The 26,392-nt window shown below is 33.9% G+C and overlaps 1 protein-coding gene and 1 long non-coding RNA gene across 9 annotated transcripts in view; one reads left to right on the top strand and one right to left on the bottom strand.

Moving 5' to 3' along the window:
• LOC116307976 (neuronal acetylcholine receptor subunit alpha-10) overlaps nucleotides 1-26,392 on the bottom strand; it is a 48,421-nt gene that overhangs the window by 6,559 nt on the left and 15,470 nt on the right. For 6 of the 8 annotated variants that reach the window (XM_089039021.1, XM_089039019.1, XM_089039018.1 and 3 more), the window contains 5 exons: nucleotides 21,571-21,750; nucleotides 17,400-17,435; nucleotides 16,091-16,179; nucleotides 15,341-15,400; nucleotides 7,160-7,272 (listed from right to left, as the gene is read on the bottom strand). In XM_089039021.1, coding sequence (XP_088895147.1) covers nucleotides 7,160-7,244 — 85 coding nt within the window. In that variant the 5' untranslated portion in view covers nucleotides 7,245-7,272; nucleotides 15,341-15,400; nucleotides 16,091-16,179; nucleotides 17,400-17,435; nucleotides 21,571-21,750. Of the gene's footprint in view, nucleotides 1-7,159; nucleotides 7,273-11,489; nucleotides 11,609-15,340; nucleotides 15,401-16,090; nucleotides 16,180-17,399; nucleotides 17,436-21,570; nucleotides 21,751-25,723; nucleotides 26,277-26,392 lie in introns of those variants that run through there. The other 2 variants (XM_089039022.1, XM_031718313.2) reach the window with 2 other exon arrangements.
• LOC116307978 (uncharacterized) lies at nucleotides 21,220-23,995 on the top strand. Its single transcript, XR_004198464.2, has 3 exons — nucleotides 21,220-21,254; nucleotides 23,390-23,541; nucleotides 23,636-23,995. It is a non-coding gene; the product is annotated as an uncharacterized LOC116307978 (long non-coding RNA).

The raw sequence follows: 26,392 nt of genomic DNA, 5'->3' as shown, positions 1-26,392 counted from the left end.
ACGAATATTCTTATCATTAAATCCCCTGAAGAGTGAAGCAATTCACGAAACAGGCTTGTCGGGAATAATGTTGTCTTGACTTTTTCTTCTCAAACAAATATATATGTATATATATACATGTGTATATATACACTTGATTTCAGAAAGGTTGTAGTAGGGGATTTAAATCCCCTGAAGAGTGAAGCAATTCACGAAACAGGCTTGTCGGGAAAAATGTTGTCTTGACTTTTTCTTCTCAAACAAATATTCTGCTCTACTTCTATCGATGTATTGAGCACTATTTTACGGAAAGCTGATTCACAGATTTCTTATATATATATATATATATATATATATATATATATATATATATATACATATAATATAATAATAATATATATTCATCATAATAATCAATATGGCGGCAAGTAGAGAAAACGTGTAACAAGTAGCTCTGCGGAGTTCACAAGTTTCACGCTGCTATCGAAAGCAAGCCTTGCTTAAAGCACCGGAGCAACTACAGTGAACGTCTTTTGCAAAGTTCTATTTCAAGAATTTAGGTGTCTTCAAGCGAATACAACCCTTTTTAAGAGTAAGTTTAACTACATATTTGTAAAACGTGTCAACTAGTTAAAGCAACAGTTTAAAGGATATAATATTGAACAGTACAACATCATAATAGAGATGTTCCATGTAAGCTCACTAACTCACTATTTATGATAATGAGTCAACAAAATATGCAAATGAGTTTAACTAACCACCCGATTAGGCATTGCGTGTACGAACCTGACTGTATCTAACGCATACACGCTTTGTTCCACAAATCAAAATTGATCTTTTATAAAACAAAAAAAAGTCAAAGTATCTGGCGTACAAAGAAGTATTTCGAGTTTTACTGACAGATTTAATATAACCATAATAATATTTATCGAAACTGTAGCATTAATTTGGTCTCATAAGTTAACAATGAATTCAGTCAGATAATGTTCTGTGTATACCATATTTAAGTATATTCGAATTAATCAGTTGAGCTTGAACTGTCCGCGTACTTGTCCAAAAGCATGTTAACCTTGTCCAGTGTTTTCATGGCTTTCTTGCACATAGCCACGTGCACGTCCTCGGCCTTACTTTTACCTTTGGAGCGTTTTCGTTTGGTTTTGGGTTTTTTTCTTTTTTCATTCTTCTTGGCGCACTCCACATCCAGATCACTTTGCTCTGCAGAACTTGAATGATTGGAATTACTGCTCGCCAAATGACCAAACTTCGTTTCATATCTTTCCTCTGGATTATTTTTTGTGGCGTACCTCATTTTTGAAGATATGATATCAGACATAGGTCTTGCAACTGGATTTTTTAGCTCAGTGGCAGAGGCAGTGGCTGTTTTCATCTCACCACTTACAATGCGACGCATGCGGTTAATCGCTTGCTGGCTATCCTGCTCCATATAGAATTCCACAGCAGGGGAAGAAAACGGGAGGGAATCAAGGTTGTCTCACACATGCTCCAGGATGTCTTCCCAGCTTTGTCCATTTTGTTCTTTATAGCAACGAAGAACCAATTTTTTTTCTGGAATCGTAATTCTAGTACGCTTACGAGATGGACCTGTATACGACAATTTGCAATGCATAAGTGAAGATTGAGTGTTGACACGTTCTGTGTTACACATGAAACAAAGGCTAAGCAAAACACTTTCTTTATAACTCGACCCATAAAACGACAATTTTCACAAATACCTTGCTCTGACTTATCCGTATTACTCATGTAGGATCTTTTCTTTTATCTCCACTTGTAACTCGTCTTATGTGGCTTGTGAGAAATGACGGAAAAAACACATTCACAGTAAGCTAATGTCATTGCGCTCGTGCTACAATTAACATTAGCATTGTCCATTTTCACACCTACTCACTAAGGTATTTAACTCCCAGATGAACGCGCTCATTCACTTGTGGTCTTTAAAATTTGTAATTCATGAATTGAATGATGTCGAAGATAAAGAGGAGAAACCATGTAAGAAGAAAAAAGAGGAGAAAACGGGTACTTTAACTTTCTATGCTGTTTAGTACTATTTTGCCTCTTTTGACACCATACACGTCTTCGCTTGTGAATATTCAAAATTGTTTGCAGCGTGTTGTAGTTCCTTTGATGCTTGTCCTAATTTCTCTGGGTCTTCCGTTGACAGAGTCGAACATTTCATTGATCAACCGTCTTCCCTTTGGACCGCACTTACCTTTTAATGGGCGTGACGTGTTCACCATGTATCGTCGACATCGATATTTGTTTTGGCTAAATACTGGTGAATTACCCGAGACACTAGAACAGATAGTTAGAGATTTTTCTCCACAATTATGTCGTACTAATAGAAATGGGAACATTAGACAGAGAGAGAGAAGAGGAAAACTGAATATGACAAATCAAGTGTTACTGGTCATGATCTGGCTAAGAAAGTATCCCTATCTTGATAGCCTTGCATTGTTATTTGACGTAAGCACTCAAACTGTATCGGCAATTATCTATCATGTAGTTCCCGTTCTTTGGAGATATTTTCAAAGTCAAGTTACTTGGCCCACCATAGCTGAATGGAATGCTATGCGAGGCTCTTGGGAATCGTTTCCAAACGCGGTAGGGTGCACTGATGCCCCTCCTCACAGGATATATAGGCCACAGGTAGAACCACAGCGTGATTTTTATAGTGGACATCACCATTATCATCTCCTTAGTACACAAATTATCACCGACAATGAAAATAACATCAGATTTTTACAGACTGGGTTTATTGGAAGTATGGTTGATGCAATGACATACAGACTCATGACTCCAGTAGGTCCTGGGCAAGCACTGGATTTGCTTCTTGGAGTTGTTCTTTTAGCCGATCAAGGATACCCTGATATAGAACCCCTTGTGTCACCGTTTCGACAGCAGCAAATCAGACAAATGAGAATAGGAACGAAACGCCGCGTGCCCAGAAATTCAACCGAAACCTAACTCACTACCGTGTTTCAGTGGAGCATACGATCAAACATGTGAAGACTTATAAAGCTATAGGATCTCTCTGGCGTCACCCACACTGGTTCCAACCTATTACTGTGGAGCTGTGCACATTTCTAGCACAACGCCACAGAGCTATTTCAGACAGTTTGAAACATGAGATATAACCAAAGTCCCTATAGGGCCTTCGTAAATGTTAATGGCACTTTATTTATTCATGCCACTTTGACTTGTTTTTGTTTTCAATAAAATATCAATTTTAATTCGTGGAACAAAGTGTTTATGATTTAAATTTAGTCAGTTTCGTAGACGCAATGCCTGATCGGGTGGTTAGTTAAACTCATTTGCATATTTTATTGACTCATTATCATAAATAGTGAGTTAGTGAGCTTACACGGAACATCTCTAATAGATGCACTGGGTGGATTTTCTACTGACTTGGAAGAATGCATGAGAAAGCTGTTGGGAAGGAGAGGAAATGATACACTTATAAGTGAGCAAGAAAGCTATCATCTCATCCACCCTGAACATCGCACGTACTTTCAAAACATTACTATAAGTCTTATAACACTATTGACATTGAACATTGAACTATTTTATAGGCACTGAACATTGAACAATTTTTATAGTGACACATTAGAGTATTATAATTATTACAGCTTTATATAAGTTAGTTTTTTGATATAGACTCAAAACACAAATAGAAGATTAATTAATATGAATATTAATATTTACGCCAGCTTATCAATTTTATTAAGTCTTTCATCTATAGGATTTTATCCATCGAACAATTTTACATAAATTTTACATAGACTAGACCTTTAAATTAATGATTTCATATATAGTCACATTTTATATTTCATATAAGATTTGGTTTAGGTAATGTTGAAGCAAATTTCGTATTAAATAAGCATTATTTCCTCTGATGAAACGAGAACATGCAATTGTTCGTAAGTCAAAACTACTGACAAAAATCGGTGATATTGTTTGGTTTTTAACCCACGTGATATGTGACGTCACATCATATCACGTAGTCAAATCACTCACATCGCAAGGCTAGCCAATGTAACAAGTTTCGTTACCATAGCATTTATTGTAATGACTTTTGGCGGAAATCGGCGATGTTTTGTTCGTAAGCCACGTGGTATGTGACGTCACACCATGTAACGTTGCCTAATGATTGACAACACAAGTCTCACCAATGCTACCAAGTTTCGTTACCATAGCATGCTTCGTTAAGGAGTTATGGCCAAGGGGCCACTAGATGCGTGTGGGGCCAGGAGATGCGGGGCAGCAGACGTAGGTGGCACGTGCTAACCCTACTTGTGTGATTTAGCAAATTCTGCTAACCTTGTTATTTGACTTATCCAGTCTTACGGTTCCCTCTTTAAATAAAGTGCTACTACTACTGCTGCTGCTGCTGCTGCTGCTGCTGCTGCTACATATATTCATATTAGAACATAGTTTATATGCAGTCAATCCCAAGAAGGTTGACCGAAACGGAATATAGGATGATTTCGTTTCAGGTTTTTTAAAAGTGAACATTGTTAAGCATCAAGGTTATCCACACATTGAGTACCACAGTCATTGGCAGTCTGATTTCTTTTCTATATGACATTTAATTTATTGATCAGCCTAGAGACGCACATTTTCGAAAAGAGGCTATTTTCTGAACAAAAAAATTGTCAAAACATAATTTATTATCTGTTAGTACCACAAAAATATTATCTAAGTACATCTAGTAGTACGACAATCTATATGCTACAATTCATAAGTCCATACTTGGTATTTTTCTCAATTAAAGAAAGAAAGATTTCAAATGAATGAATGAATTTTCAGTTTGTGGTTTATTTGTTTAGCAAATTAAAACGTGGCAGTGAGATACGTACTATTAATGCTCCTTGTTGTTCAAGCCACAATCCAAACTTTTTACCGATTTTATTGTATCGGTGTTCTATGTGCATATAATAAAATACCAAAGGTATAGCTACTATAATTTAAAAAAATTGACATATATATGGTTATTTTGCTTAAACTTTAATGCAATTAAAATATCCATTTTAGAATAGAAAAAATCAGTATATATTGGCATTTTTATTGTATTTATTGTTATTACAAAGCAAACAGCACAAAAAGGTCCGTAAACATTATCTAGCCACAGTGTGGGCGGTTATCATATTAACCATAAAATAAACCATATATTGTTTCTTTTGCAGTCCCGTAGAATCACATATTTAGGGCTAAACATCCTTTTTTATTATTTTTTTTCAGGCAACGTCAACCGATTATGAGAAAGCCTTAATCTTCCCGGTTTATTTAGTTCTTTTATTGTATTATCCTTTGTAATTAAAGCCGGCTGGCTGCTCTCTTTAGTTAGACGAATCTGGATGATGTCCGGCTAAGCCTGCCAATTGCTTGATGTTTAAATGAATGTTAGATCTAAAAACCAGAGGCACTTTAAAATTTTATAATGAAATGAATTTATTCTTTTGCAACATTCACAAGGATTTTTTAGGTTGAACGACAATAAGCAACATGGCATATATAATACCCATGTACGTCGGAGACTTCATTTTACTATATAGGGTACTAGGATTTTTCAAGCTAGTCATCTGCCGGAGTTGTATTTCACATTATTTGACAAGAAGATATCTTAAGAAAGCCTGGATTGTATTTAACCAAGCTGCGTCCTGTTTAGTTTTCTTTTAAGGTAATTCCCTTGAAAGAAATTTTGCCAATAACTTTGTTCTGAAACTTTGCATGGACATTAATTACGTTATGGACATTTAAAAAACTGCATTAAAAAGATGGGGTCACCATTCTCGTTTTTTCGCTAGATGCCCTCCAAATATGTCAATTTATGGGTTTTATAGTGAAATAGGGTAGCAACCGGAAGCTTTAATCAAGAACCTTTATTTACAGTTAAAATTATTTTCATATAACAAAACGTACTTATAATACGAAGTTTACTAGATAATCTATACTATTAAATCCATCAAAGTCATTGGATGACTATGATTTTTGAACTATTAGAGAAAAATGCAGTTATGTTCGCCTCTACGAACGTTCAAAAATTGCACATGTCAACTATTCCCATCAGAATATTTCAAAATCTATCCAATAATCTTTTCTTTATTTTTTGATATATAATGACGAGCATCGCATTAATTAAAAATCTGAAAGAAAAAATAGGGGGTCACCATTCTCGCTTTTTATTTATCTTGAAGTGAAAAACATCTCAAAATAGTCGAAAATTGACACTTTTCCTAGTGGAGACTGGGGCGAGTCAGATGAAATCAAAAAGAGAAAAAAGTGAAAATTGGTTTTGATCATGTTTCTTTTTTAGTTTCCGAAAGCAAAATGCCTAAACTTCGTTAGTTCCATGCTTTTAGTTGCATGCGCAGAAAAATGCGAAGTGCAAAACAAGGGAATTACCTTAAGGCCAATTTCTTTTTACTATTTTGATAAACTTGCCTTGGTTCACGCAACCCATCAGAAGTAACGATTGCTTTTGATATACGTATAAAGAATAATTTCGGCGTATTTTTATGTGATAGCAAGGAAGATTAAAATGCTCATAACCGCTCAACAGTAGCTCTTTCAGTCCTACACCTGACATCAATCCAATGAATTCTAATAGGAAAAAAATTATCGGTTTTAGTTGTTACTAAGAGAGTATTTACCGTTGTGTTTTTCGTTTTTTTCGCTCATATGCTACCAAGTCAAAATGTTATCTATCGATATCTAAAACGTTTTCCATTAAAATGCAGAAAAATTGAGATAGCAGTTTCATTTCCGAAAACTGTCAACGAAAAAGAGCAATTCTATTTGTGGCGGATAACCACAATATATCAGCAGTAGAACAGGTTTTAATGGCTTAACAAACATTTTAGGTTTTTAGTAGTCGAATTGTGACTTGATCTCATCCCATATTCAAGTGAGACCAATACCTTATCAATACCAATATCTTATTATACATAAAACATCATGGAGAAATGATGGAATCCGCATTTTTTAGTTTGGAACATATGTAATTTTAATCCCAATTCTAGTTATTCTCTCGATACCGTTGCTAAAATGTAGTACTGCAATCTTGTGTATATAATTTAGTCATTCATCGCCGGTTAAACTAGAACAACTAAATAATAAACTTAATTGTATATGAAAATAAAACGAAATATATGAAATAAATTACCTTTAGTGAAAGACGGCATCGAAGAACTCGTAATGGTGATGGAGGGAACGATGAATGTTGTTATCACCACAATGGTTATCCACATGTTTTATTTAGTTTACAGCCCTGCAAAGCTAAGAACGAAATGACTGTATTATTTTTTGGTAGAATAACCTTTCGGTGGACATAATTTAGAATAAAAAGAGCCGTGGTTGTCTATGTTGGGTACGTGGGTCATGATGGCTAATTAGCAAATCATAACCCTCATTTTCGCAGTTCAGATATACGATTTATGACGTCATTAGTACCGATTATCTGTCTGATTGGATCGACTATTTCACTGAAGTTCAGAGCTAACTATAATAAGTACGTAGAATATACCGTAAGGCTCCAACAAAAACAATCTTAATTTGTCATAATATTATTTGTGGAGAATGTGAGCAGAAATTAATACACAAGGGACTGAGAAATGTCGTTGAAGCTGCTTAATTCTTAGTTAAATGATGAAATCCAAATCGTACAGGGAAACGAGTCTACGATCCGCGATCGCAACCTATAATTTCACTACGTATAAGGCAGGAGAAAAAAGATGCATACCACCATACAATATTCTGAGGGAAAAAGTCAGTTCTTAAGGTGCAACGAATGCTTTTGTATAACATGTAAGAATGACAATATACCTGCCGCAAGTACTTTGAGGCAATTTTACTATCAGTTATACCCATGTCTCCTCAAATTAAATAGTTTGCATCACTAAAAGAGGTTATGTTAAAATAAAGTTTGTTTCTTGGTAAAAAAGAAATCATCAATTAATACCACATGTATCGCTGACAGCGCGGAAGTGATATGTACAAATGGTTTCATTAAAAACAAGTAACGATGACATTTTTGACTGAGTTTCTTCACGATAAGTCCTTTCAGACTCGAAGCTTCTTTCCTTTTTCCTGATGCTTTTTAATTATCTGAAATGTGAATTAATTACGACGTAGAAACTATCGTGTCTAAGACATTAACATTTAATATCGCCTCTTTTTAACTCAGCATGTCACACGCCATCTTATGCTCGAGTTTAAATAAACATCATAAAGATAAATTTCCTCGAATATGAAACAAATTAATCATGACATTTTATGAGGATCTCGGCTACCCGCCTATTGGATTTAATGATTTTCTAAATAACAGCAAACACGAGGGTAACATTACCTGTTAAAAACTACCAATACCCCTTGTGTGGCAGGTACAATTTCGAACATACTGTAGCATTTGTGTATAAGAACTAATTTTATAGAAAAATATGTATGTTTTGATTTTTCTGTGAAAATAATCTATCTAAAAAATTTATTTCATGACCTTTCTACACTTTGTTTGATTCTGTGAATGTTCCGAAACTCGCAATGGCCTGCTTTGCGTCCTTTGTACCTATTTATATTTTCGTTATCAAAATGCAAGAATGCAAACACGAAAGCTATTCGCTATTGATATAAATGCTGGATTTTCCCCCGCCCAGTTAAGCCTAGTAGAATGAACTGTATGAACTGTATGAACCATATGATAATTTATGCAAGTTTTCTATCAAAGCATAAACGCGAATCCGAGTTTACGATTGGTTGAGTATCATATAGCAAATGGACTTAAATGCTATCTCTTAGTTCATTAAGATAAAATTTAGCGCTTTTCAAGGTACAGTGCTGATTGGACAATAATAAAAAAGGAAAATGAACTTCCGCACTTTTATATTTATTCCATTCAAAATTTTATTCCAAATTACAACCCTTTTAATAAGTGATTAAGAACCTTCCATTATCTTATTAAGTGTTTGACCCAGTCTTCTAATTGAAAACAAATCACACAGCTTCAGCATTTATCTATTATTGAGATACACAATATAAATCAAGCGCAAAAGATACAGCAAACTTTTTTTTTTTTGAACTGATAGGTGTGTTTTATTAAAATGAAGCATGACATCTTTCAAAGACATGTAGTTAAGTTGACAGCTTAATTGAAGTACTTTTACTGACCAATAATCCTTAAATCTTTAAGAAAACGAAATTACATCGAAACCATTAACTTTCGATGAAATTGATAAACTAAAATCAGCACCAAGTCGAAGATAAAGAAAAAATAACAACTATTAAATAATAATAATAATAAATGAAGAGTTTTGATTTAAACTAAACTGTATTATCTATTTCAAACAAATAGTCTAAGTTAATTAAAAACGAGTCCAACGATGAAGAAGCACATTTTCAATTAAGTTTGCAAATGAAACAGGAATTCATGAACGAAGTATCCGAGAACTCCAACGAATCATCAAAGATTAACAGTGAGGTTAGTGAGTTTTACTATTTTTCTAAGATTGGTTCGATGACTTAAAGGTTTATTTAAATATATTCAAACCCTTTCAACGTTAGTAAATTTAAAGTGATCGTAGTGGCAGGAAACAGAGACGCTCCATATCAACAAGCAGCCGCAACCAATCAGAATGGTGATTCTTTTTCCTACCCTAACAAACATTTGGCAATGCATTGCATTATCAACGACTAAAGTGATAATGAAGTTAATAAATTACTTCTTTTAATTTCTCATAATCAATACACGAAGCGAAGTACGTTTGTCTGTGAGACCATTTAGAGCTTGTTATGCTAAAAAATACTTGGCATACTATCTTGTCTCCTGCCCGTGAAGGTGAGGGGTACGGTTACCACTTTAGATGAAAAGCTAACTCGCAATACTCTATAAAGAGAAATACACAGAATTTTTAAACTAGTCTATTAAATGGAGAAATGGAACTTATGATAGAAATGATTTCAATACCTAGGTGTACAGGTATTTAAAGTGATTACATCCCCGGCAATCACATCTTATTACTACATGCTTTGCAGTATCTCGAACAGACTCAAGCCGCAAAAGACCTCTTTCCGTAATAAACTGCATACTGGTGATTTGGCTTTTAATAAAAGAGCACTTTTTATAGCCCAAGGCTGAAATTTATTTATTTTGGTTTTTGACTGTATCTTAATTCTGTGTTGGTACTGAGAAAATAAGGAAACTCATGACAATCAGACACGGACCTACACGGCAAAATTTGGATATGAATAGATACGTACTGCTTTGCTTGATAAATATACCGAAGTAACGAGTTGCAGCATTTCATATGCCGCATTTTGCCGATTTCAATCCACCTTTTCGATATTTCGTTTTTTCATTTCATGTTAAATTTATGAAAACTGCTGGTGTTCACGAGCAAACTGAAGAGAATGGTTTTTATGCAGTAAAATTGTGTTTTTCATTAAAAACACATCCCTATGAAGACAAAAATAATTGAACAAAAGCTCACACCAGGCTTCTTGTTGGCTAACAAATTCGCCTAGCGCTTTTAATTTCTTCTTACTCAAATTTTAATAAATTATGCCACTGCAGATCAAATAAACTAGGCATGTATATAAAAAATATTTATGACCACAAATTTTAGGACCATTTTAAATTTGAAATGCAGAAAGGAAAAACATTTTTTTTCCACGTTTTGATTTAAAAAATAATAATTTTATGACATTAAATATAAAATGGAGGTATAGTATGTCGTTTAAAGTAAAAAGTAAAAACTCAATCAACTCTACATTATTTTGTCATGGCTATCGTCACTTTATACTGTAAGATGCGTCTCCGACAGCATATTTTATTTCACCCTACTGAATGTAAATCAAGATGGTTCAGTTCATTAGAAAACCGCTTATTACCGCAATACATTTTTTGAGACACTCGACAAATCGTTCTTGTTCCTTCTATACTATTTTAAAAACGGAATTTTTTAAGACAATAAGAATTAGACGTTTATCTATTCGCTCTTCCCTATCTAAAACATTATTTTAGCAGGTGAAACATGTCCTTTTTAGTTTTTCTTTTAAAAATTCATATATAGCTTTATTGAGATGAATCGTTATAATTTATTTAGGTAAAGAATATTATAGAGATGCGACGCCTTATCTTTGCACGTCTAAATAGCTACGATCAGAGATTATAACTCGACCGATTTTATATTGTGTAAGAGGGAAAAACACAATCCTAAGAATAATCTAAAACGTTCAATCTGCACTGGCACCGTGATCATGTGAACTGAATAGTGGAACACATGGAAATAGTGTCTATCGAAGACTTACCGAAAACATATCAGGTGAAAGGAGAAGGGAATAATACAAAAAGAGAGACTGAGATATACCGGCTAAATGAAATAAAACTCAAAGTATATTCATCATATATAATATAAGAAAACTATTTCTTAGCCTGAAACTGACAACTTAGGATTTCAAATTTCCTGGCTACAAAATATGTGAAAACGACATGTTATACTTACCAAAATAGTATGTACTGAAATATAATAAAAATGCTTATTTCTCTATCAAACACAAAAAATATTCAGTCAATAGCAGTCTTGAGGAATTCCCGAGAATCAAGCAGTCCATGGAAGGATTTGTCGATTAACATCATTTGTTCCCAACATAATTATGCAAATACTGTGTAAATGAGGTTGCTGTGATTACTAGATAAAAGTTTTAATGAATTATAGCGAATAGAAATAATAATATGGATCGCAAATATCGCCTGCATTTAGTTCCCACGTTGTGTAGGCCTTGCATTGCATGCCACGAAAATATATCGAAAGGATAAAATATGGTGTATATTTTCTTAATCGTACCCCATTGCTCTCAAAGGTACTGTTATTATTCAATCCTTCAAAGTTAACCAGAAATGAATAAAGATTTTTTCATTAAAACAGTTTGTTTTATTTTCCCCCACGTTTTTATTTTTGATTTACTGATTGAAAGCTCATGGTTATATTTCGGTTTAAAATCGCAAGTCTCATACAAACTGATAAATACTTTTTTTAATTAAGTAGCAACAATGATGTGGACATAATAAAATCGCCGGTACAAAGGATGCAACACTTGTACACATTGAATATTCATACATTTTATGTGCGTGATATCAAATTTTCAACCAACATCTTCAAGACTTTCATGCAAAAATGAGAGTTTGTGGAAATAATTTAATTTATTTCAAATCGTTTGCTTAAGTGGAATGTCATGGAGAAGACTAGTCTGTATAAATTAGATTTTTCTTTCATGTAACCTATACTTTAATATCTGAAATGATTCAAGTCAAATATTCAAATCCATAGTAGTGGAAGATGTTTCAGGAAATTATTACATGCACGTTCGATCTTGCACAGGAGTCAGTTATCTAGTAAATTCTAACGCAAATAATTTTTTTTGGAACATTGTTTACTTAGCGTTTACATTGGAAATCTCATTTTCATCCTTGCAAGTTTTATTTATGAAGCTATTATTGTCCATTTCTTTGCTTTGCTTGGCCAAGTTATCAGTATGTTCAGGTATGGGTGGTCTGATGTACCCGGCGATGTTCCGTATTCTTTCTATCACATTCTCTACATAATTAATTTGTCTTTGCATCTCCTTCACAAATAATATCCCTCAAGACAAATGTGGTGCCAAACGTCCTAAACCAATTCGAACCAATTCAGTTTGCAAGTTCGGAATGATAAACCAGGAAGAGTTCCCCAGAACTCATCAAAATGCACTGATAAATCTAGTGATATCTAATAAGTAGAAAACTGGGTGCATATCAGAGCGAAATCGTTTATTCAAAAGCTGATGTTAAGTCCGCCACAAAAGAAATTATTTGATAAAGACAGCTTCCAAAAAGATCCGAGGGACGTGCGCCATGGTTCGTGTTTGTCAAGCTTTTGAGGAAGCATTTGGTATGTTATCAGGAATGTCCAACAACATGTATGCGACAAGTACGCTCCCTTCCATCTAATGTTTTATTTAGAGTAACGCCCCAAATCTGTCATAAAATGAATCAAAGCTACGATCTTTGAAACGAGGGCATTTCTTGGAAGAGATATAAGTTTCCAAAGCAATGGTCCTTAATTTATTGTCTTCTCTTTATATTTTCTTTTCTGTTCTCTGTCCATTGTTCTTTCACCGTATGTGAGTAGAGTAGCTTCGAGGGTTTTCTAGGCTTATGTAAGTGATATTGATGAATGGATAACAAGCAACAAATTGAAACTAAACACTGATGAAACAGAGGTTCTGCTTCTGTCAGCTGCTCATCGCCCAAGGCCACTTTTTGATTCTCTTAAGTGTTTTGACCATGATATTTCTCCGTCCTCAACAGTTCATGATATTGGAGTAATCTTCTATGGGAAAATGTCTTTGCGAAACCAGATCACCTCTATTCGTAAGTCCTGTTTTTTTCAAATAAGAACATATGGAAAATCCATAAATATATTTCATTTGGAGCCTATGACTCTTTCCATACATTTATTTCCCCTAGACTGGACTTCTTCAGCGAGTTCAAAGGCAGTCGCATGTCTAGTATCTGGTTGTCACAAACATCACCACATTACACCTGTTCTTTATCGATCGCTGTTAAACAACGTATCGAATACAAAATACTTTTACTTACTTTCAAGGCTTTAAATGACTTTTAGTCCTTCATATCTTAGTGAAATTGTAAAGCCATATGTGCCACCTCATTCTCTTAAATCTGAATCATCGAATCTTTTAGCCAGAGGTAAGTTCTTTTAGGCTTAAATTATATGGTAAGCAAGCTTTTTCAAATTCATTTACATATGAGATTATGTAAGGATATTTCTTGTATTAAGCGCGATCTTAATCCTTTCCTTTTTTAAAAGGCATTTTAACAGCAATAATTAAATTCTTTTTACTTAATCCAGTTTGAATGTATATATTTTATCCTAAATTGATATATACTTAATAATTTGATCAATTTTTTTATTTTATATCTAAACATATTAACTCTCTGTGTTCTCTCCAAGAGCTAAGCTCATCGTGGGAGATTACACAGTTAACAGTAATTACAAGGTTTCTGGAGTTTTAGGAAAAAGGAAAAAAAAAGTTTACAGTAACATATTAACAAAAAAACAAATATATAAATTTCAAAGTTCTATTAAACTATTTTATGCTTGTATATGTATATATATTTTAAATAAACAAATAAATCATTGCAATGATTAAAAATTACTTTTACTTATTTTAAGACTGGAGAGTTGCAAAGCGTGTTGAACATTTGGATATTGACAGTTACTTATATGGGATTAATGAGAAGCTGTATAATTAAATAAGTAAATATACAGCTTCTCATTAATCCCATATAGGTAACTGTCCAATTTTTTTCTTAATTGGACGGGTCTTGTTGATATGAAATTAATTAGGCAGCTATTTAATTAAGAGGTAATGGGGTTTCATGCTCCCCAATCAAAAATAATTAGACTCAAAAAATTCCTCTGACAGCCAACTTGGACTCGGCCTATGGCCTCATCCAATTTTGTCAGTCCTCGGAATTTTCCTTGTCCAATTATTTCTTAATTGGACAGCATGGAGTCCTATTACATACACTAATTAATCAAGGTACATACATATGTATCATTTAATAATTTTGAAAGAATGTCTACATTGAAGATGTTTGTATCACTTTCAGGAAAAATCCACAAAATATTTATGTAAGAAATAAAACACCTCAAAAATGTCTTATTACTTATGCATATAGACATTGTTCAATGTATCGTTACAGTTAAGCCACCTCATGTGTCCCTATCAGGGCTCAAAGATTCATTTAATTATTCAAAGTTGGACTTCCATCCTGCTTTGAATCTTCCATTAATGAAACATACTTTGTGAATTTGAATTAGGCTCAGATTAAAAGTATAAGTTCAAATTATTTCCAAAATTGTAGCTACCATTTCAGAGTTATTTGTTTGGTGTGCAGTTTTGTTTTAAAAATAGTTTCCTGAATGGATATTTTGATGTTTGGTTGCAAAGACCACTATTGAAATTTACAAAGATTTATTAATGCAAGCTTCAAAGCAAGATGGAAATCAAACTTTCAATAATATAATAAATCTTTGAACCTTAATAGAAATGCTAAACTTGTTTGACTGAAATGAGTTCTTTATAAAACATGAAGCATTTACTACAAACAAAGTACACTCTGCACACAATCTAGTGTTATTTATCAATGGATAAACACTAGCTGTAAGGATCAGGACCCTAACAAATTGTGATGGGTTTTAAAAGGCTAATAAACGAGAATATAGTACATTGTTGTCAACACATCCTTTTCTATGATTGGACAAATATTCTCCAAAACAACTTTTCTCACCTTCATTCCATAGGTTACCATGACATACATTGGCCCCAGAAAAGAGGTCTTGGAGGTAAGCTTAAAGTAAAAATAACAAACAATCATTTAGTTACCAATAATCTGTTTACAGAATTCTTATCAATTGTTAAGAGCAGGTTGGAACTGAAATGATTTGACAGACTCTAAAACCCTCCCCACCTACCACAGCCAGCTCTAGCATATTGTTAAACTTGGACTGTACTCTTGTGCACTGGAATTTGTAAAACACTGACTGGACTTGACTGAAAAAAATCTGTAGAACATCACACATGTCCACTACCGGCCTCTGCTATCCCATTTCGAGAGTTTGTCTACACCATCCCCTGGGGATTATAAATTCCCAGCTGTCTACTCCCTTGTCCACACTGCATACAACCCTCTCTACTATCTATGTGTCTCTCCCATCCCCTTGTCTCCTGGAGATCCCCTAGACATCCTCTTTCTATCCCCTTGTCTCCCCTATCTTACAACCCTCTCTACCATCTTGGTCTCCCATCCTCTTTTTCCCTGGGGATCCCCTAGACAACCCCTGTCTATCCCCTTCTCTCCACTATCATCATCCCTCTCTACTATCTGTGTCTCTCCCCCCCACTTATCCCGTTTTTATCACCTATACATCCCCTGTCTATCCCCTTGTCCATGCTATCATCCCTCTCTACTATCTATGTCTCTCCCATCCACTTTTCCCCTGGGGATCCCACAGACCTGAATTAAATTTCAAACACTTACTGTAAAGATTAGTGAGGCCATATTCTTTTCCAACAAGAAACACAACGGTATCATGTCCGTATCAACCACATGGATGTACAGCACAACACCTATGATGTAACATAACAAGCCTGTTACAGTCAAACCATCTCATACCTTCCTACCAAGGTTCAAAGGTTCAGTTTCTTATTTAGAAGTTTGATTTCCATCCTGCTTTGAAGCTATATGAAGCACTAATGAAACGAATGTTGTGAATTTCAATTCTGGGCTCAGATGAAAAGTTTAATAAGTTATAAGAGACTATAACATTGAAGCCCATAAGGGTTTTGGGGGTTGCTATTAACCACTTCATGATAAGAATTTGTGTCAGAGAGTTGACGTAAAGCCTCGTGTTTGTACAAGTTCGGAATTCCTGCAGCAACTGCACTGGCTTTGTCAGCAGGCTTGATAACAATGTCAGAACGATTGTGTAATTGACATAAAGCCAACCACTAGTCCTTAAAAAGATTAGAGTAACTGAGTTTACGGTTAAGATGGAGATTAGAAATATCACGTCAACACTTATTGAGAAACAGATCAAGAGAAGAAAATTGTCCCTCGGGAGGGGCCCAGTTAGACTTACAAGGACAGAGGCGCTCAAAGACATCACGTTCACAGTTAGAGTTGGAGGTGTCGTAGAAAAAACCTTTAAGGCAAGTATGGCAAAGAAAAGATTCAGAATCTTTCTTGACCTGAAATTCATCAGATTGCTTAGCAAGAGGAATGAAGTTTAAACCTTTGCTAAGAACTGAAATTTCAGAATCAGAAAAAGGTAATTAATCTTTGGGAAGGGCCGACAACAGAATGATTGAAGACTGTGATTACTATGCTCAACATGTGTATTAGGATAAAAACCAACAAGAGACACAAACTTATTACGCTTAGTAACACACAAAGACTGGTACAAACCGCAGTTAAGAGTATGAATGCGATTACGAATGGAGGAAACTAACACTGCCGGACAGACATTAGACAAATCTCTGAGGCAAGCAACAGTATCAAGAGTGAGGGCATCACGTTTAAAACACACACTACGAATAGCAGAACTCATGACAGAGCGAGAGAAAGTGGAACAAGCAGAAGAAACCTCAAAAAAAAACTGAGTAGAGTTGACACCAAAATTAGAAGCATGAAAATTAACATGAAAACCAACAGGAATGACTTTGGCACGAAGACAATGACCAACCAAATTGGTATGACTAACAAAACATGCTTTAGCAAAAAAAAGTTTTTTAAAAAGTTTGAGAGCGAGATTAGAACTAATATTAGGAAAAGGAAATAAAAAACTTACCATTTCCTTGTGGAGTTCCTTGATGATGTTCGACATCTGAAATAAAAAAGTTACTATACTGTTACTAATTACTGTACTTTTCTGTTCAATGCTATGCACATGTCCAGTATGGCAATTTTTAGAATTATTTTTATTTTGTCATATTATAATACAGTCTCAATAAAATTACTTGATTATGTTTGGTTGAAAGCAGTACAATTATTATCAATCCTTAATTAAAGTCTTATGTTGCTACATATACATATTGGGTTACGTGCACTAGCTAGCAGTCTGGTTATAGCTATATTAATCCCCAATGAACTCAATGAGAATGTAATCCATTTAAGTTGTATTTCGCAACAAATGTTGTTTAACACTTTCAAAAAGCCAGTTAAGGCATTCAGCTTCATTGACAAACCTCATTAAAATGCTGAAAGCCACGAAGAGCAAGATTCCAGCCAGTTAACTCCAAAATAATTTGAATTTGAATATAAAGTGAAAAGCAAAATAAGACTTCTAGTCTATTCAATGTTACATGCCTGACAATTTGGGGTTGGAAATGGGGTGACGCATCCAAGCAATGGGAATGAAATTTCCTTACCCTCCCCTTGGGCCTACCATAAAATACCATGGCCCTCCCCTCTTGTGTAAATGATCATATCAATTCTGATGACATAAATGATGATGATGCTCATAGTAGTTCTATTGTGATCATGAGGAAAGCTCAAAACTCTATCAAAACAAAAACAAATATATTCATAATCTAAGAAATATTTGTAATATTATTTCAAAAATGAGTGAGAGTATTTCATAAAGCGTTTCCAAACAGGAAAAAACATTTGAAAGCACGAGGCCATAGGTCGAGTGCTTTTATTGTTTTTGAGTGTTTGGAAACCCTGATAAAACACGAAGCATGAGTTTTTGGAATTACTTCTCTAACAAGTTAATATTTTATTATGCAGGAAAAGAAGTTTCCTTGTTTTTATTCTTTTATTTAATATATGTAAAACAGTTGTATGGGAAAAAAATCAATAGATTGGAACAATTATTTCTATGGTAGTTATGATGTTAATGACCTTCTTAATAGATTTTACGTAATATTTCAAAGCCGACAATGAGGACTGGACGGGATTTCAAGTCAAAGCAATTAGTTTGGAACTAATTGCGCGGACTTGAAATCCCGTCCAGTCCAATATTGGAGGCTTTGAAATGAATTCTCATCTCATTAATTATTCGACTTGGAGTAACTGGAACAAAATTAATTCAGTCCTAGGACTAAATTAATTTTGTTCCAGTTACTAGGACTGAATTAATTTTGTTCCAGTTACTCCAGACTGACTGCATTCCTTTCACAGCACTTTACCAGGTTTCAAGTAACATCATGTGACCCAAAAAATAGCCCATTGATTGGCTGGTTTACTCATGAATTATTAATGAGTATGAGAACAAAAGTCAATAGACATTGTTGATAAACCTGTTCCACTGTAGAAGATCTTTAAGAGATATTTTAAGTTTATTACAAAACCCTGGATTACATCCAAGCTGAAAAAATCTATCTCTGTCATAAATCACCTTTTCAGACTCTACGTATATGAAAAATCGCAGCACATATTATCACCAGAAATTCAAACAATATAGAAATAAATTAAATCACCTTCTGAAGATTAGCAAATTAAAGGTGTTATTATTAATGAATACTCCAAGTTATTATGGAAAGGTATAAAAATCTTTGATTTGCCTGAAAAAACAAACTTATCTTTTACCTGCTAAAATTTCTAAAAATGGATTAAATATTACAGCATGATCCTTCTCAAATGGCTCAGGAATTCAATAACTTTTTTGTTAATTTATGACCTCAACCTGCAACATCTATTCCACCCGCTGAGAAATCATTTAGGAGTGTACCTTCATGGTAACCCGTCTAACAACTGCCTATTTCACTATGACGTCACATCAAAACAATCTATTGTTTAAACTCAAAGGATCATGTTCATCGGAGGAGGTCAAATCAATGCAAATTGACCGAAAATTGTTCTAAAACCCGTATAAATCCACGAAGAGAAGTAGAATAGCCAGCAAATGCTCAGAATAATTTTTAGTACATACTATGTACTTATGGACTGAGTGGGAGGGCCGTATGGGAAAATATTTGGCTTGAGATGCCATACAGGAAATGACCGAGAGCCAAATATTTTCCCGTACGGCCCAACCTAACTCAGTCAATAAGCATTTTATTATATGACCCTCACGAAAAGAAAAATAATAAAAGAAAATAAAAGAAAATTTGGAAAGAAAATACCGAATTATGCCATTTTCATTTTCCTAAAGGTTTTTTTAAGAGCGCTTGCCTGTGCAGAACGGGTCATGATAATAACACATTATATCTGACAACCAGGCCATCATAAATTAAGCTGTTTCGCTAGGAGCAAATTGTGTTGAATTTTCTATTGGATTCAGCGATTCCATCCCCCACCACATAAATAAGCAGTGACATCATAGTGAAATAGGGCAATTCTTTCTTTCTTTCACCAACATTTCCAGTTGAGATAGAAGACGTCATTTCTAACTTAAATTCAAACAAGATTTCTGGTCCATACAGTATTCCAATACTCGAATATTAATCACTCTTTCTCAACTGGCCTTGTTCCAGATAATCTGAAACTCTCTTAAGGTAGCTCCATATAGTTAAAAGGCTTTTGAGGTACATGTTACATATTGCTGTATTAAAAAAAAACAAAGTATGTTTTGACCCTTTTTTGCGCATTGTACTAGTATTAGTAAATCAAGGTTTCAGTTTTTACAAAAAAATATCACATGACGGGTCGCCATAGCAACGTAACGTTAATCTTAATTGAGGCTTTTTTGTAATAAAAAAAATTAAAGCTCGAGTTTTTCACGGTGAATTTTTTTCTAAATTTGTTAAGTGAAATCATACTACTTATTTCATCATTTGACACCGCGACTTAAGTATCCCAATGACAGAACCTTAGATTTAACGCAATTTCTGTCTTTTCACAATTAAAAACATTCTGTCGTTAGAACTCGCTAAATCGAAAAAACACTGTAAAAATTTGAAGACATTTTACCGCCAAATTTCCGAGATTTTTAATTTCAAAAATCGCGCACAAAAATTAGTCAATTATGTCATCAAAATAAAATTTCTACAAGATCCGTATTTGCGCATGTGCGAAACTGAGCGATGGGGTAAACATTTGTGCCAGCCAATACAAACCCACCGACCATCCATGATATTGCTGAATTTCTCGCGGAATTACCACTCGCAGGCTCATTGATAATGCACGAAATATTAAAATTGAACTTGTTTTGAGCTTCACTTGAGTCGTTAAAAGGCACTGATGTAATTGTTTGGACATTTTTTTGGATTATTTGCAGTGTTCTTTTATTCCAGCATGTTTTGAAAAGTAATTTTACGACATTTTTTGAAACTGCTTGGCGCACCGCCATCTTTATTTTGTTTTTCGTGGCTTTAAAAGCTCGCGCCATCATAAAACTCGTTCCCATTTCCCATTTTCCCAAAATTAACTATATGGATCTACCTTAAGTTATTCCTATTCATAAAAATTAAAGGTTCACAACTAGACATTTCAAACTACAGTTCCATATCTCTCCCTTATGTTTTTGTCAACACAATCTTCCTCTTTGACTATCATTCACTGTAAAGAAATTGGTGATCCATTACCTGTCATTAAATGGTTCCACAAAGGTTCTTCAAATCTCCCACCCAACTTCAAAGTGTACCCTAATGGCAGTCTGCTTATGTCGAATATTGAGAAATAATTGATCAAGGAATTTATATGTGCTTTGCATACAATCAGGCTGGTACAGTTCAAGTGGAAGCAGCGGTTAAAGTCTATGGTAGGTATTTATTATTGCATAAGGACGTAAGCTGTATTTTATATATTTAAATTCTATATATTTAGTTTCTCCTTGTTTTCACAAAAAGTACTATTTCCTTTATATCCTTTGCTGCACTCACAACGGTATGAACCAGCAGATGTATTAATACAGAGTGCATTCTTTTGCACTTGTGGTATTTTGTCACATTATGATTGTTTAGCTCCATAGAGGGATCAATTCGGCACTCATCAATGTCGTTGACAATGAAAAACGAGCAATAATTATGTAAACATTAGGATTTCTTTTGATTTGTAAATTAATGATAGCTTCTTACCTTTACATTTAGGTATTGCTTTTTCGAACTTTCCACTTGCCACACAAGTGATATTAAATTTAGGTCCCTGTCCCATTCGATAGCCAGTTTTGCATGTTACTACCGTTGATTTGTCGACGTAAAAGAACATTCAATGTGGAACATAAGTAGAGTATAGGATGGAATCAATCCTACATGCAACTGTAAAAATATATAACACAAGACAACAAGTATCAATAGCATGGCAGCAGCCTGGTAAACAAACTTGTACATCAATGAATAGGTAAATGAGCCAGTCTAATAATAATAGTAATAATGACATTATCGCAAGGACATTTAAAATCATAACATGAACATTTGTATACAACATGATATAGAACATTTAAGAACGTATAGGATATGTATATTGGACTATAGAAAATGAACTAATATATAAACTGAATTGATATAGATATGACACTTATTTCAATAAAGTTAGTTGCCTGAAAAGCTACAAAGCTGAGACCAACAAGGATTATGGGTAGTTACATTTTACTTGTTTCAACTGCTTTAATAACTGTTTCGATGGATTTTAGATCTTTTACCATTTACAGCCTCACCCCTTCCTCAGCATCCTCAAGCTGCAAATTGTATCAAAAGCTTTACTTGTTTGATATTAAAAGTTTCCCATGATCCTCAGTGATCTCAGCTTTCTAGGTTTTTTGGTGACTAACTTTATCGAGATAAGTGTATGTAAATATATTAGACAAAGAAAATTCAGTAGATTTGAATTGCGTAAAACATTGCGTTAACCAAATTGGTATATAACTAGTATTTTGTACTTGACACATGAGATGTTTTGATAATATATTGTCAAAAGATTATAATTCATATTCCTTATGTCTTAATTTCTTAATTATTTTCTTAAGCTTTATGCAGTCAACCCAAAACTCCAATTATATCAACGCCAGAAACTGGTTACCAGCGCAAAAGAAATATGACATCGGCTTGTCAATCACCTTGATTTGTAAACCTAGATTTAAACCCGAATCGAAATCATCTGTCATGTGTAATAGTTCACATGCTTCTTTTTGTCATTTGCCCAGCTGCAAAAGTAAGTCTTATAATCTTATCCTTAATATTCATCCTATTGCTGGTATAGGGTTTTAGTTTACTAGGGCTCAGACAAAACCCTAGTAAGTTTAAGTGGATCTTAAACTGGACGATTTGGAGGCCTAGTTTACATTGTGCAAACCTGAATTTTTGGTTTAGCTGCAATCTAAAATATGTACAATGTAGAATGACAAAAGTTCATTTGTGTAATAAACTGATGCAGGACGTAATGTAACGCTTTGTAAACTGAGGCTTTTATTTGAAATTTTTTGACAAAACGTTTGCCAATCTTCAGAAATACAAAGGGAGTTGAATAGAACAATTGTGTTATTCTGAGGTTGATGTGCTTAACCTGTTGGTTAAGGGAGGGTTAAGCGAGAGTGTTAACCTATAAATGTGTAGAGCTATAATTGTTTGATCTTAAAGTAAACTCAAAATGTAAATTTGTAGTTAAACTGAGATTCAGCGAGGAACTATTAATATTACGCTGCCTTATAATTTTGCGTGAGGAACAAATGTAGTGCATTCATGCTTTGTCGTGAGAAAAATGCGGATTATGTTGCTAATCATTCCGCATCATCGTAGGTCGATAATTAAAAGGGAATACCCAAAACTCTGCATCAACCGAGTACTATAAGTACAAGTAATCATACTATTTGATCACTATTTGGACATAAACCTATTTTAGTGTACGAGGCTTGAATAATTTCAATTAATCATATTATAACCTATCTTTCTTCTGCCACAGACATGGATGAATGTGTTGTAGGGGTGCAAGACATCAATTCTGCAAACTGCATAGCGCATGTCATCACAATGCTGAATGTAGCAACTCCATTGGTTCGCATAAATGAATGTGTAAGTCTAGATTCCAAGGAGATGGATTCAACACCTGCACAGGTATTCCAAACTATTATAGGATATAATTTACTTTGCTTTAACTTAATTTTATCAGACTGACTGATAGTAATGCTAATAATCCATGCAATCCTAGTTGCCAAAGAAGGGCTGGTCAAAGAGTGGAAATTCTCCCCCAAAATGGACGCAATCAAAGACAAGGTAAAAGCCAGATTTTCAAAATCAAAAACACTTTACACAATCTAAATACTTCTTTTGATTGTTTGCATAGCTATTATTAATTACGAGTTTATTTTCAGAATATTCACTGGAGTCATAGTAGAACTCAAAGCAAAATCTTGCGTATGTTAAACTTATAACTTTTGACTGTTAAAAATTCATCCTGTACCGTTTAAACGCAGCCTTTAAATGCAGGCATTTATCTACCACATTCATGCCTTCACCCGGCCTATACTCAAAGAATGACACTTCTACTGTTTACATTTTTGAAAGCTTAAGGAGGCTCAAAACGGTTTTTCCTGAGCATGCTCGCTCTATAAATTTTAATATTCTTTAATATAACAGAAAAAATTAAACTCTCTGCGGTCAAAATTCCTTCAAATTTTGCATATGGCTTTAGTTTATTTTTTCAAAAACTTAAGGAAAAATTTCAAAAAATTATGTAAGAGGGAACTATTCCAAACAAATTTTATTGCTTTTTAACAAAATTCCTCTAACAGTTTTTTCCTTTTCTTCTCAAAAAGAAGATTATGATACAAAGTTTAAGCATCCCGTTTTTTTAAAAAAAATTCACCATTTGGTTTCTGAGTTATGATTTTTTGAATGAACATTTTTGATGGCATACTAAGGTTTCTGATGTTGTCATAGCAACGTCTGACATCATTTTTTTCCATGCTCATTGTGATCTTTGGTTTATGGTCTTTGGCTTTCCCGGTTTTACTTGCTGTCGAATTATAGTCATATCAATTTTTCTTAGTTCATAATTGTTAGTGAAAATGAAGACACAAAACATTTTCTAGCCCCTTTAAGTGCAGATTATCTTTTCTTAATCAGAAAAATTAAAATAAAGATAAAACAACAATAGTGCCATAATAATAAAAATAAAGATAAAGAATAGCAAAAATAAAATAAAAAATAAAAATAGTAAAAATAAAGATAAAACAACAATAGTGCCGTAATAAAAAAATAAAGATAAAGAATAGTAAAAATAAAATTGAAAATAAAAATAAAAAATAGTAAAAATAAAGATAAAGCAACCATAGTGCCATTCATAATAGTTTGTTTTATCAACCATGAATTCAATAATAGTGCCGTTAAAACTTATTTATCCAAATTGCGAACAAAATAGCTCTAAACGGTATCAGCTAAACAAATTCTTACTTCATTTTGGCTGGCTCTAAATTTACAAACAAACTTTAAAACGTTTTAAGTCGAAATTGTAAACGAGTTTACCAAGGCATTTTTATTTATCGCTGGTCGTTTTTGTTAGTGCTCTATAACATTAATATGAATAGTGAACGTGCGTAACTGCATGCGCTCTCAACTTAGCATAAAAGTTAAAGTAATTTTTGTTTAAGAATATCGAACTGAAACGACTCTTTACTATAAAAAAAACTAGTGAAGTTTAAAAAGAGACGAGTTTGATAGCTTTTAAAACATTTTTTGTTGCTGTTACCAGGGTTCGTGCCACTTTCTCGTTACAAAATTCAAGGACTTTTTAAGCACTTTTCAAGCACAAAACTTCGAGTTTCAAGGACAAAGTTTTTTGCATTAGAACTTGGTTTTAAACATTTTTTCATTGTTAAAGTGCAGCTAATTCATCCGGGGCCACAAGCTTAGATAAAAAACGAGCATGACACGGAACCAACCACTAAACAAGCAACCGTAAACTCTTCTATCAATTTTAATCGTTATTTATTTTAAAAGGAAAGTTAGAAATAGCATTAAGTTTGTACTAAATTCAAGGAGTATTCCAGGAGTTTTGGCGTTTTCCTCTATTTTCAAGGGCTTTTCAAGCGCCCTTGAAAACGTGTTTTCAATTAAAGGGCTTTTCAAGGATTTCAAGGAGTAGCACGAACCCTGCGTTACTTAAAAGCATCATAAGCTTAAATTGAAAGCCTTATTCTAGTCCGAACTCCTCTGGAATAACATTACGCAAAGCTCCAACGGTACAGAAAAAATAAAGAACTATTATAATACAATAAATAGTCTTAAATGAGAGTACCTTTCGTTTTCTGGTCTCCTAACAGTATTGTTTTGTGTGCGTCTCCTTGCACGAGTCTTGCTTTCAAGTGAAAAGAACGGACTGATGAACAACATGTTTTCAAACATTCTATGGCAAGAAGGAGGTGCTGTGTCCAGCCAGTGCGAAGTAAATCTTTGTATTGAAGTTTTGTTTCTTTTAGAACAGAAAAGACACCCAACACTCCCAACATGAACGTGGAAGGTCAAACGGCACACGAAAAGAGAAAGATTTTTTGGGGGTCTTGGATTTTTAAACGTGGCGCTCAAACCAAAAAACCGGTTTTTCAAGTTTCCACCTCGTTTTATCCAATCAGAGGGCCAATCAATCCGTACAAATAACCGGAAATAGATCTGCTTCTTTCACCACAGCTATCCCAAACTCTGGGATTTCAATATGGTTTCTTTTTGTAAAAGCTTCTTTGTTTGCAAAATTAAGGCATTTGACGAAACATTTGAATAGAACTCAAGATTTTTAAATATTTCCTCGAAATCTGCCTTTCTTACAGAAGGTATCCTTATGCGCATTTAATATAGACTGTGTCAGTTTGTTTTTCTTATTTTTCTTAAGGTGACTGCCTACTTTTAGAAAACGATTTAAACTTTTTTTTAAAACTTCGATTTTCCGAATTGAAATTTAATGCTGATTCCA

This window comes from Actinia tenebrosa, unplaced genomic scaffold (genome assembly GCF_029948245.1).
Source record: "Actinia tenebrosa isolate PJP-AT-01 unplaced genomic scaffold, QUT_ActTen_1.0 PGA_scaffold6__47_contigs__length_16458017, whole genome shotgun sequence".
Lineage (NCBI taxonomy): Eukaryota > Metazoa > Cnidaria > Anthozoa > Actiniaria > Actiniidae > Actinia > Actinia tenebrosa.
This window is presented reverse-complemented; position numbering and strand designations above follow the sequence as displayed.